This window comes from Eleginops maclovinus, chromosome 4, assembly GCF_036324505.1.
Source record: "Eleginops maclovinus isolate JMC-PN-2008 ecotype Puerto Natales chromosome 4, JC_Emac_rtc_rv5, whole genome shotgun sequence".
NCBI lineage: Eukaryota > Metazoa > Chordata > Actinopteri > Perciformes > Eleginopidae > Eleginops > Eleginops maclovinus.
This window is the reverse complement of record NC_086352.1, coordinates 18,883,149-18,896,211: the sequence shown is the minus strand read 5'-3', so window position 1 is coordinate 18,896,211 and position 13,063 is coordinate 18,883,149. Positions and strand designations below refer to the sequence as shown.

Genomic DNA, 13,063 nt, shown 5'->3' with positions numbered 1-13,063 from the left:
TCTTCAGAAATAAGGCAACAGAAAAAACCCAGCAAACAGACATGCTGCAAACCCCACAAACAACAACAAAAAACAACAACTTGTAAACAATTTATGTTGTATTCTCTGCAATTTGCAGCAGGTTTTATACGCTCTGAGGAAAACACTGTACAATGGTTGTTAGATTGATTAAGGTGTTATATTCATGTGATTGTGCTTGGCTTTTTTTTAACTAAAGAAAGATTAACCTGGTTTTATTTATGTAGTGTCTCTCTTCCAATAAAATGTCTGATCATGTTGCTGGGGGCAACCAACAAGTCTCTCCCTAACAACGATGGGGAATAAGAAACTGGGAGACACAGAGTGAGTCATAAAACAAACAGCAGCTCCTAAGACGGTGCAGAATACAGACATGGCCTCACATTTATTATCCTGTCCATAAAGAAAGTACAGGAGGAGCCGGAGAGCTGATGCACACAAACACAGGTTTGAACTTCAGTTGTCAAAACATTGTTTTTGTCCTCCAGTGCCAGCTAATGAGAGGGGTACAGAAGCATGAGACACGGCCAGACTCATTACTCCACAGAGCCGTGGCTGTAATCGTCTTCAATCGAAACATTTCCCTCTCACTCCTCGTCCCGCTAATAGAAGTCATTCTTCTGAAGCCACTGTTGTTCCTCCGCTTTCATACTTCTTGTTCCCTCTCTCTGAGCCTGTCTCATCTCAGCAGTGACGAGCATCTCTACGCTCTGATCCTCATGTGCTACAAGCGCTTTATCTTCCACACACTTCTTCCCCTGAAAGCTCGCTTCAGCAGACGAGAGAGACACCATCCCCGCCGATTATCTCACCTCCCTTATATAATGCTGACTGGTAACAGGCCATTGTAACTGTCTCTGTCTGCCATAGTAGTGGACCTTGAAGAGGTCATAATCAAAGTTGATAATTAAAATTAAAATGTCACGTTTAAAGAATGCTTGTCAATGTACCGATAGGTCTTAATTTCCATTCTGTAAAAGCATCTCTTTTTTTGGAATGATTTCAGATATGGTGATGCGTCTCACATCTTGTGATTGGAAATGTTTTGACCCTGTTCACTGTAAGGACGGAAAGGATGGAAATATGTCCGATCCTCACTTTTTATCAGTAAAATTAGTTTCAAGATTTATAACCAAACCTTGCACATCAGCACGGCCCTCTGAGATATCATGTGCTCATTACTGTTCCTTTTTGTCTCACAATGTAAAACCAAATGATCCTCAGTGTTCAGTTATGTCAAACATGGAGCAGGAGTTGTTGACTGAATCAAATATTAAAGAAGTGTGTTTGTTTGTGTGTGTTTCACAGTTTTCATGCAGAGGGCTCCTTGATTCTAGCCATCCTTCACTAAGCACAGCTGGGTGAACTGATCAATGTAAAAGAAAGCTAACAGCATATCTTTGCACTTTTCAGTGTGGATAATACAGACAGAATAATGAGGTTAGAAAGTATAACAGTATTAATAAAGTAGTTCTTATCGTATCTTAAAAAACAAGCATCATGTTTCCACTCAAAGTCCTGAAATCTGAAAGTGCAATCCCAGAGGCACGCACTCTGCTAGAGCCACAGCTACAACATGGATCCTGCAGAGATGCAGCCTCCAGGGACCGAAACAGGCAGCAAGGGGATCAAAATGAGTGCCGATTATGAGATGGTGTGTGGGGGATGAGGCATGCTAACCAAGCTGCAGCTGAAGCGATGCCAAAAGAAACACTGTGAGCTGGCAATGAGTAAATTGAAGCTGAAATATCAACCTAAAGGAGGAGCTGTAGGCCCAGGGGGGGGGGGGGGGGGGGGGCGGCTGGCCTCCTTTATGCTAGGTAAACACCGATTCTCCATCATCCCCTCGAAATCAACAGCAATATCCCTTACTTTCTACTATTTGCCTTTTTGCATATAATCTCTTTTTTTAATAGAGCATATTTCCAAAAGCCCAAACAATTGAAAAAATCCACTTGTGGATTAAGACAAAAAAAACAGCACCTCCCACAATCCACCCACATGAGAGTTTGTAAGTGAGCATGTGAGCATTTACTGAATATTTTCTTAAGCAAAGAAAGCGTCAGGAAAAATCTCTCCCACAACACCGTAATGTCATGTCAATGACAACAGATAAAGACAGAGGCAAAGCGGGACAAATATGACAGTAATGCTAACATGTTTGGTTATGTAATAATTATCAAGAAAACCTACAACTGAGGCGTGTGTAGGCAGAGTGCAGAGGAGTGCTAGCTGGGGAGTCTTTTGTGGAAGTTTTTGCACTCAATATACTCCCACTGAGGCTCCTCTTAAAGGCTGATTTGTAAGACTGTCAGATAATTTAGTCCTGCCCTCTGTTCTATCTTCCTCCATCATCTATTTTCTTCTCTCATATATAAACACATGCAGGGACATGCATACACACAAAAGGTCCCACAGGAATGTCCAGAGATTAAATGTTGGCCTGCTTCCCTGTTGCCAGTCTCATAGGTACTAATTAAACAAGAAGAGCTGAAGGAGATGCATCGTTCTATTATCAATGAAACATGACTTTAGGATTAGGCTACCTGTCTAGCTCCAACAGGAGACTCCAGGGAATACATTACAGGTGACAAATCTGATCACTGCTATGTGTGTGTGTGCGTGTGGGTGTGTGTGTGTGCTGAACTGGTGACCTTTTGAACAGCATTACTTGCTGTTAATGTCTGACCTCTGACTTGAAGAGTTAGTCTTCACAGCTCATTTATCCAATGAAGAGTGATTTCATCCTGGTTACCAATTTCCTCCAGGCTACTGGTGTATTTCTCTTTTTCAGTGGTAGAAAATGTTTCAGAAGATATGAAGAGCCATTTTGACATGAAATGTAAAACGTTTTTTTTTTTGTCGGCCTACGGGAAAAAGTGACACTCAGCTGCTATTACAATATGAAGGAATATGAACAGGTCCATTCTCACTGCGACAGGCCCTCAAACACTGTCACAGTTTTGCAGGTTGATGTAAAAAGTGTACATATAATAAATAAATAAATAACATTTCATCCTGTTGCAAAAAAATCACCAGTTAAAGTTTTACTCTGGCTCTTTACAACAAAATGTGTGTTTTTATCCACAGACTGAAAGTTCTTGTTAACTATGTTTATTCAATATCTGATGCTTCTCAGATTTATCTTCAGGCTCTTTTTCTTTATTCATGTTTCGCACCGCCTCATTAACCTCGGAAAAACAGCGTTCAGCACTGTGGTTGGCTACTTTCTAAGGTAATGAGAGACACACACAGACAATAATAAAGGAACATATATCATATAAATGTTGCGTAGTGCTCTCTCTTCTACCCGGTATTTCTGTTACAGTAGTGTATTATCTGCAGCCTGTTGCCTGAACCTTCCTACATACACACAAATAACCACCTTATTGCTCATCTGTCTAAGGTTCACAACCAACCTTTACATCTACTTAAGCTCCATATACACAAATAAATATACACACAGGCGCCCTAACCCACACCCCCTGACCTGCCCTCCCACATGTGTACACACATAAAAGCGCCATCCAGCACAACACAGCTGCTAATCATAGAACAAAGGGAGCTCCAGTCAGCAGGCTCTGCCATTGATCGGCTATAGAAAGCAACAGGGAGGGCCGACAGTCAGTTTTGTAACATCAGGAGGAAGTTACGGCTCAATAGCAGGTAAAGGATGGAAGTCAAACACGTGAACAAAGCTCCATCTGTCTTTCCGTCTGTCTGAGCACAGTATCAGACCTTCACACTGACAATGGCCTGTTGCGGCACGCCACTGAGTGCTCTGCATTTAATAAAAAAAAGGTCAAAGCCAGGAGGTGGAGGTTGATGTCTGTCACTTCACTGAAAACTAATACTCTCCATTCAGTTTATATAAAAGATGAGTCTGTTTCATAAAGCTTCTCTTTTCTGTGGGATTAGACATGAATGCAATAAATGTGAAAACGGGTGTCGTACAGTAGCAGCACCTGTGAGTGTTTTACTCAATGCAACAGGCTCATCTTCACAATAACTAAACCTAATGGCAGACTTTTGCCTCTGGCTGTCTTGCTGTCTCTCTGCCTCCCTGTAAGCTCAGTTCACCCCTGTTGGCCTTTTCTATTCAGCAGTCGGCAGGCAGACCTGCTGGCGGCCGGGTCGAGGCCGTTTGTAAAGAAGTGCAGCATCAAGCGTTCTGTCAAACACATCGTGGGGTGCAGGTCAGACCAAAACACAGACCCACTACAGACAGGCAGGCAGTGGAAAGAAAATACCGACGGTGATGTGTGATGTATGCATATATAAATAGTATATCATGCCTCCAACACCAAACAATTTGCCCAAAAACATGACACTGTCTCGTCTTCTGTTGTCCTTCATGTTTTCAGTTCAGGTCTGAAAACATCCAGAAAAACCGGCTTCACTCTTCGAAAGTCAAAATGATGCATGGCTGCTTGTTTTTTGTTTTAACGCATTGTGATTGTGTTGGGTCCAAGGCAGTGTCTGTTGATTATCAAAGAGGCTGGTGCGCATAAGAGTTATGACCCTTTATTATGGGGGTTTTGCCTTTAAGATAAAAAAAAAAATCACTTTACAATGTCACCTTCTGCAGTTGACTGAGATCAACCATGAATCAGCAATTTTATCAATGAAGGAAGGGATCAAGAGTTGCAGCTTTAATTTTGTTCTCTGTCTCAAAAATAAAAAGCACATTACAAATTGATCAAAGACGAATGTGCACATGCTCTGATTTGACTGGCCAGCAAAGTTTATCAAAACTTGAAGATTCTGCAAAAGATAAGCTAATATTAACTTTTTTGATGACCCTGCTTATATTCCCTCAGAGTTTTCTGCCTCAGAGCCCCCGCTGCGTCTCTGCAGATCTTTCAACATAAATAAAACCCCAACATTCATCTTTTTTCTTTGCATTTTACCGATGACTGCTTTGCCAACCAGGCATAGTTGAGTGCCAGGTTTTCTGCTAGGTTGCGTCTTTGCTTCATTAGGAAATATGGCAAGTAGAGGGAATGGGGATGGTATGTAACAAGGGGCCTTTTTACACTCGGTCTCACACCGACGGATCTCAGCTCATCCTTTACTCGGTGTTAGACACAGATCATGAAACAACCCAAAAATATCAGCATAAAAGCAGAGGATGGAGACGAGAAGATGGAGCGTCAGCTCATCACTGCAAAGCACACCGAGAAATGCGAATTAAGTGAAGTTGACAACTTGAAATATTAGAGCCTCTCTCGAAAATTGTATGGTGTATGTGTTCAGTGTGTGTGTATTGAAGAGGGAGCAAGGACAAACTGTTCTTTCAACCATTATGGTCCTCAGTGGTAGCACTGGAGTGGGGGCAGGATGCTCTGTAGGGTCCTCAGAGTAATGAGTTGCAGCAGGCTGAGAGCCTACTTACTTATTATGAAAAAGGTGCAGCAGGAAAGTGAATTACAGCTGTTCAGCGACACCTCGGCACAGACCAGGAGCGTAAACTACATGACATCATCACACCACATGCCCACTTTAAAACACAAGACTGAGGTCATTGCAGAGATGTTTGAAAACCACCAAGTTAAATGAAAGTAAACAGCAGTGTGATGATTGATGAATTCCATCTAATTAGCTGATCAATATGAAAGTTAAGAGCGGTCGGTCGACCATGAGTGCTCTGGTCTGAGAGCATGTGTGCTGACCGCACTCTCCATTTAATCTAAACTGACAAGATGAGTAAAGCAGCCGAGGAGCCACGGCCTTATTGACAGCTTGGAGTAAAAGGTTGCATAAAAAATAACAAACGGCCCAGTGGACCTTTGTGTTGAGTCCCAAAATAATGAAATAATGCTTTTCAGGACAGTCATCAAACAATACTGCAAGACTTGTGCTGATGTTGTATAACAGGAGGTCACATCACAAAAACAAGCTTTTTTTTTCACTGGCTGTTTTAAGCAGAGCTTCATCTACGATCTGTGATTGGAATTAGATTTACCTAATGAAAAAAACCCATCTATTTTTTATCTTGCCATGCAGGTGGTAAGGAAATGGGTTCTGAGGATCGTCCTTGGTAACCAGGGTATTGTAAGTCATTAATCCGCCAATTATTTTCTCTAATTATTGTTGAGTCTACCAAATGTCAGACAAAAGAAAAAAAAAGTGTCCATCCCTGTATCTCAAAGGCCAAATTAATGTCTTTAACTGTCTTGTTTTGTCAGTCCAGATCCTATAGAAAAAACAGGAAATCTCCACATTTAAGAGGCTGAAAGAGAATGATCTTCCATTGTGAATCAAAAACATAACATAAACCAATAATCAATTATCAAAATAAGTGCCTATTATTGTTTTGTCAATCAACCAATTGGTCTGTCAACTCATCATTGCAGCTCTAATTGATAGCTAATTGCAAAGATCATTGCATTAGATTTTCTTTCTTCAACATTTCATGGCTGTGAGTCCCACACACATTATCTGAGTGCTAAACCTGGGCAAATAAAACCCAAGAGATCACTCTATACGTACAGTTGGTTGAACTGATCCTTTAATGGTTCCCTGCATCTTATGAATTACACACATATCTGGATCTACCACCTTCATTGATTTTGATATCTAACTACAGTGAATTATAAATGTTGTAGAATTTTACACACGTTGCAGATTAACACCCAGCTCTCTGCATCAGAATGCTATCAAGGGGCAAATATCTTCCCATAGATTCTGTAGTAAAACTCAAACAAAAGGCAAAAGAAAGCAGAGCTCGGCGAGTGACACCACAGAGACACAAATGACTTCAGTGGAATAGAAACCAATGTGAGTCCAAGCCCAATAATAAGACTCATTCACAAAATCGTCTAAAGACAACAAACACATGTTTGTTGGCTGGACCTGGAACTATGAGTCATTGTGATCTCTTTGTAAAACAGTTAAACACTTGTTTGACACTGAGGTGGAAGTACTGAGACTCAGCAGGAGCCTGATTGAACGTAACTCTTCTCTCTGTTCACTTTGATGTTATGAGTCTGACATCAAAAGAAATCCAAAACATTGTCTCTCAGTAATTCTGATAACAACCATATCTTAAAAATAATGACTTTATTTTCAACAGAAATCACAATGATGACCATTTTCAACCAACACTGCAGATTTCACTTTGAAGTATGATTTATGTGCATGTGTGTGTGTGTGTGTGTGTGTGTGTGTGTGTGTGTGTGTGTGTGTGTGTGTGTGTGTGTGTGTGTGTGTGTGTGTGTGTGTGTGTGTGTTTGTGTCCCAAGATCTGTTGCCAGGATACAAGCGAAGCCTAATAAGCGAGTTAATTAATGATGATTTGTACTCCCCTGCTGGAGAAAAATAACTGAACCCAGCAACTAAACAATCAAATCAAAACAATTCACCTCTATGTCTTCGTCTGTGCCCAGACCTGCTGCTCTCTGTTCCTCACTGAAACCACTCAGGACAAAAAGATGCAAATTGCAGACCACATATTTCTGCAACAACCAGATTAGATCCAAATCCAAAGTCTTTCCAATTTCCTACGGAAGGCAAAGAGGCTATAAACTTGATGAGAAAACTCTGATTCAGTCAATCTTCAAGTCAGAAATGCATAAAAACAAGAGCCCTGAACAAAATAGAGACCCAACCATGTCATCAACCTTGTTAACCTGCCCACTATATTTAAAACCCAATTGTCCTCAGATGTCCTATTTATAAAAAGTCTGTCGTGGTTGATTAGGTTTAGTCATGAGTTTTGAGATTGCTTAAAGGGAAGGTAAGAATATCAGGTTAAGCCAATCAGAGCCAGAGTAGAGGGGGCATGCCTTCGCTGCATTCTGTAAAATAATATTCCATATGTGCTTATGTTTGTTGCATAGAAAGTGTGTACTCCAAGAGAAATGGACATGTGTTTACCTGCTAACTGACTGTAGTGCATTTAGGTAATATTTTGGATTGTTGGGATTTTTAGAATGATGGGTTATTGGAGAACAATGGCAAAGCATGCAGACGAACATTGCCCTCCTTTGAGTCTAGGTAGAAAGCAAACGGTTGACCACTTTACTCCAACGTGGACCTTTGCCTTCTTTCCACACACACACCAAGACAAAGACATTGACAGCCACCGAATATGCCCTGCCTCACAACCCCCTACAAAACCCTTCTATTCAAACACTCACTCAGGCAGATTAACGCAGAATTTGCTGACGGGTTGTGCTGGAAATGCTGCACAGAGAGCTGCCTCCCAAAAAATACCAAGAATAACGCCTTAAGCCATCTTTGTTACGGCACTGTCTGTATATTTGGATTGTTCGACTGTTACTTTGAGAGCAGCTGTACACATAATTACCATTTATCTTCTACCATACAACCAGGAGGGCGGGGGAGGAAAAAGGAGAGAAATAAATCCTTCTCTGGAAAGAGAGGCAGTATCAGTGGTTCAGAGAGGAAATCTAATGTGAATGTGTAAAGGATGCCCGCAGTTATTCCTTCTGATGGATTTACATATACACATGTTTTGTAGTGTCTTTATTCTCCATGACAGGAACATATGAAAGGACAAGAGATGCTTTTTGTGTATTCATGTGTGTCTGTGTTGGACACTTGGATCGCTCCCGATCGTTAAATTTGTGGAGATGCGAGGTGAACAGTAATTAGTTCTGCTTGTCAGCTGTTGAAAGCTTCAGAGGCCCTTTGGCGACCACGTCACCTCTTTCAACCGCAAAACCCGGCAGGGCGGTATGATTCACGCCCAATAGGTAAACATGCTGGTAATGTATTTAAAGGAAGCAGGCTGGAGGCGACTTTTTGGTGGGCCTCTGCAGCCACAGAGTGTGCACTGCTCTGCATCATCTTTTGTCACCAATTATGAATTACTAATTATGACATGTACAGGAAGTGACTGTGGCTGCCTACTTGAGTGCCTAAGTGCTACAGGAGGGGTGTGGGATGACTACAAGCCCTGGGTTGGGTGCAAGAAAGACCAAGATATGAGTAGGATTAGTCTCTGTTGGCGAGGCAAGTGTGTGGGTGCGTGTGTGTTTATGTGCGAGTGTGTAGGGGTTTGCATTATTGTGCCGTCAAATGCACAACTCTTAACATCAAAGCTGTGAAACATGTTTTACAACAGAGGGTGGAAAATCAAGATGAGAGAGACAGATGCATTGTTATGCTCAACACTGAAGTGGGATGTGTGTGTGTGTGTGTGTGTGTGTGTGTGTGTGTGTGTGTGTGTGTGTGTGTGTGTGTGTGTGTGTGTGTGTGTGTGTGTGTGTGTGTTTGTGTGTGTACACACGTGTGTTCTACAGTGATTGCTCTGAGTAGGATGTAAAGATTACGCCTTCTCTCACTGTGACTGATGAAATTGCACAATGCCAGTCATCACAAAGATCCTTAATGACATCCCACAGTGACCACACACACACACACACACACACACACACACACACACACACACACACACACACACACACACACACACACACACACACACACACACACACACACACACACACACACACACACACACACACACACACACACACACACACACACACACACGATATTGTTGTTAACCTCCTCATTAGCCTAGTTAACCAACATGACAGGAAGCTCAACATAAAGCATTCAAGGTTCAATGCGTAACCACACATGCCATAATATCACGTTTTACTGGTAACAGGGACACTTGTCTGCAGGATTTCAGAGGATCATATAATAAACAAACTGACCATATGCAGTAGCCTGACAAAACAAACCAAATACAAGAACTGGTTTCAATAGAGCTGACTGTTGTGTCGCCTCACGTTTGTTGCGTCTTGATTTGAACCATAAACTGTAGCCGATCAACATTTGAATACACAGACAACAGCCGACAACCACGTACGATCTGCGTGAGTTGAACCAATTCCCGGTACCGCAGGCAGCAATTTCGCCATTCAAAAAAAGGAAACAGGAAAACGTTGTTATGATACAAAAAAAATTAAAACAAAGCAACATTTTGCCAACCATTTTGTGAATCATCACGTCATTAGTATTAGAAGTATCATTTATTAGATGAGTTTAGGATTAAAAGAGACTGGTGTGTGCCCTCTTGGCGTGAGTCGTTTTTGTTAGTTTTTTTGGCGTCGGTTTCTGTAACCGGGCACTGATTCATTAAGGATGAACAGCCAATCAGGGTGGTGTATTTGGACTGGTGAGGCCATAAAGCTCCAAGGGTTCTTACCATGCGATACCGTTCTCTTTATGCATCTCTGGCAAAACCACGTGGACAAACTGCGAAAACATGGTGGACCGCTTCTTTGTCATGGCCTTAACCATTTGTAACACCAATGTTACTGTTACCTTTCATACTGAAGTTGGAGCTCTAAACTTTACATAGAGTGACTTCACTGTCTGATGGGTGATGGAAGTGGTTTGCCCACAAGCAGAGTCTCCAGATGGATCTGATATCAGACACGTTATCTGGGGATCTGGGTTTCGGGACCACTAAGGCCTATGGCTCTTCCTGCTGGCTATTTGTTTTCAGCACCTGGCTCCGCTTAAGTTACAGTACTAAACCTTATCTTACCTGTGCCTTACACACAGTTCCTTTAAAGTCTTGATACAATTTCATATCATTTACTGGGCTTTTCCTTGACACCACTACATTAGTGAGATCAGTTTGTTATTGAAAATGTGTCTGTTTTGAGGTTTGGTGCAAACATAAAAATACAAAACATATTGAACACTGTTTAATGTGTAGCTAAAACAAACCAAGATCATCAGATGTAGAAAAAGGCAGGTTGATGGTCTCCCTGAAGACAAAATGCTCTTTCTTTGTTTATTGGAATTACATTAGATTAAAGATGAAGTACACTTCATAAAACCATCATAACATGTTTAATAAAATGTCATCCATCTCTGAGAACATCCTTATGGATTGATTCAGATTTTAAAGAAAACGCTTGCCCTGTGTTTAAGGAGAGAGCCTTTCTTTTTTGTGGCTTGTTTTGCTCTTTGTTTGCAGTGTAATCAATCATTATTTTGGTCCAAAAGATTTTGTGAGCTCTGCAGCTGTATATTTGTTGTTTGTGCATGACACAATAAATAACAAACACACCGTCAGGGGAAAAAGGTACATCAGGTTTTGGTGCACAAAGATAGTAGGAGGTAAGATTTAGCACAACAGGCTGACAGACCTCAAATCAGACTGAGGAATCGATCAAGAGTGTGCATTGACCTTTGCCCTCTGACCCCTGTGGTTACCTCTCTTCCCTGTAACTATACACTCCCATACAGATGGACACTGACACATGTTCCCTCACTCTCCCCCTCATTTTATCTCTCTCTCATACAACAACACCCATTCATTGACCCTTTATATTTCCATCACTGCATTATGAAAAGCAACACACACACACACACACACACACACACACACACACACACACACACACACACACACACACACACACACACACACACACACACACACACACACACACACACACACACACAGATGGCCCTTGTACCACAGACCTCCTCTAACCCCTGCACTCTGCCCCGCTGCCTCTATAATTAATGGAGCAGCCCTGCTTCGGGTCTGTGGCAGAAAATCAGGGATGTGTGTGCATTCATAAATATTTACTTAAACCACCATGAAAATTTAAAATGAAAAACAACATCTCAAACATGCCGTACTGTACATATCAAGGAGTACTGTAAAGCATTTACAATAAATATCCTCCTCCTTGACTATATCTGTGTGTGTGTGTGTGTGTGTGTGTGTGTGTGTGTGTGTGTGTGTGTGTGTGTGTATATGCTCAAGACTAATTGCCTATAAGATTGTCACCAAAATTCATTGAGAAATATAATTTCTTCTTTTTCATTGCGTTGGCACCCCAATTAGTTCAGCTCTCTTCAGACTAAAGAATTTAACCTCTTTGAAACATTTAATAAACAAGTAATAGCTTCTAGTATCGATATAGTCATAAAGATTGTGTTATCCTAGACACCACATTGAGCAGTCACATTATTGATACTGTATTGATGCTAATGTTCTACCAAACTGCAAGGATTTAGCTGCTACACCACCTTTCTTCTTCTTAATAACATAAAACACTCACATCATGCTTGATTCATGCCACCAAATACACACAGCAGTGTGTTATGTACTACTCACAGAGAAACCTGCCCAGAAGGGACACGAGTGCCGGACTCTGGGGGAGGTGGTGAGAGCCAGAGCCGCGAAGCTGACGGCCAGGATGAGACTCCCCAGGACCATCTGAGAGACTCCTAGTGCCAGCATGATCCTGGTCCGGGTCCGGTACTCCCTTAGACGGGACAGGCTGCGGGACAGCGATGCGGGGCTCAGGGACCCCTGGCCGCCCATGCTGCTGCTGCCGCCGCGGTGCAGCGCGCTCAACGGCATTGTCACTGAGGGGTAAGACAAACTTATCAGCACAAATAAAGGAAATTACATCCACAGACAGCAGAGTCGTTGAGTTTCCGCCTGCAGTGCGCTGGTCAACGGTGTAAACTGGAGGTCAGTATCCGGTGGAGATGATCCTCATCAATTAGGATGCTCTGAGTCGCTCCAATTAGAGCTGCGCTGCGGCGGATGGGAGGAGAAAGGTGAGGAAAGAGCGGACTGTGAGAGACAGCAGATGTTTACCATAACACTCAACCAAAGTACGAGGATTCTCCAATCAAAATGCGCCAAAAAAAGAGCTGGGGTTCTCGGCTTCTGCTCCGGCAAAGAGCCCATTCCTCAAAAGTGAAAACAAAAAAGGGCAAAAGCGCATCATCCTGCTGTCAGCCAGCCTTGCACCATTGTCACGCTGTCATGCTCTCCACTGCAGGCTCTCCAACTCCTCTAAGGCGAGAGGTGAAGCCTCGTTAAGAGGCGAGTAAGGAAAAAGGTGCACTCCTGTATGATTAAACAGAAAAACAGGTTGAAATTAGGCAGTATTCGTCGGAGTTTAAGGTGTCTAGTTAAATATCCGCAGTTGTGAGCGAGCAGCGTTTCTTCTGTGTAAGGTTTTCACAGACGACAGCCGATCTCGCAGCCAGGACAGGAGATGCACACTGCGTATTGGAGATG

At 42.3% G+C, this 13,063-nt stretch overlaps 1 protein-coding gene across 1 annotated transcript in view; it reads right to left on the bottom strand.

Moving 5' to 3' along the window:
• Window positions 1–12,499, bottom strand: part of fam189a1 (family with sequence similarity 189 member A1) — a 76,486-nt gene extending 63,987 nt beyond the window's left edge. Inside the window, exon 1 of the mRNA XM_063881985.1 lies at window positions 12,143–12,499. Coding sequence (XP_063738055.1) covers window positions 12,143–12,391 — 249 coding nt within the window. The 5' untranslated portion in view covers window positions 12,392–12,499. The remainder of the gene's footprint in view (window positions 1–12,142) is intronic.
• Window positions 12,500–13,063: the final 564 nt, after the last annotated feature.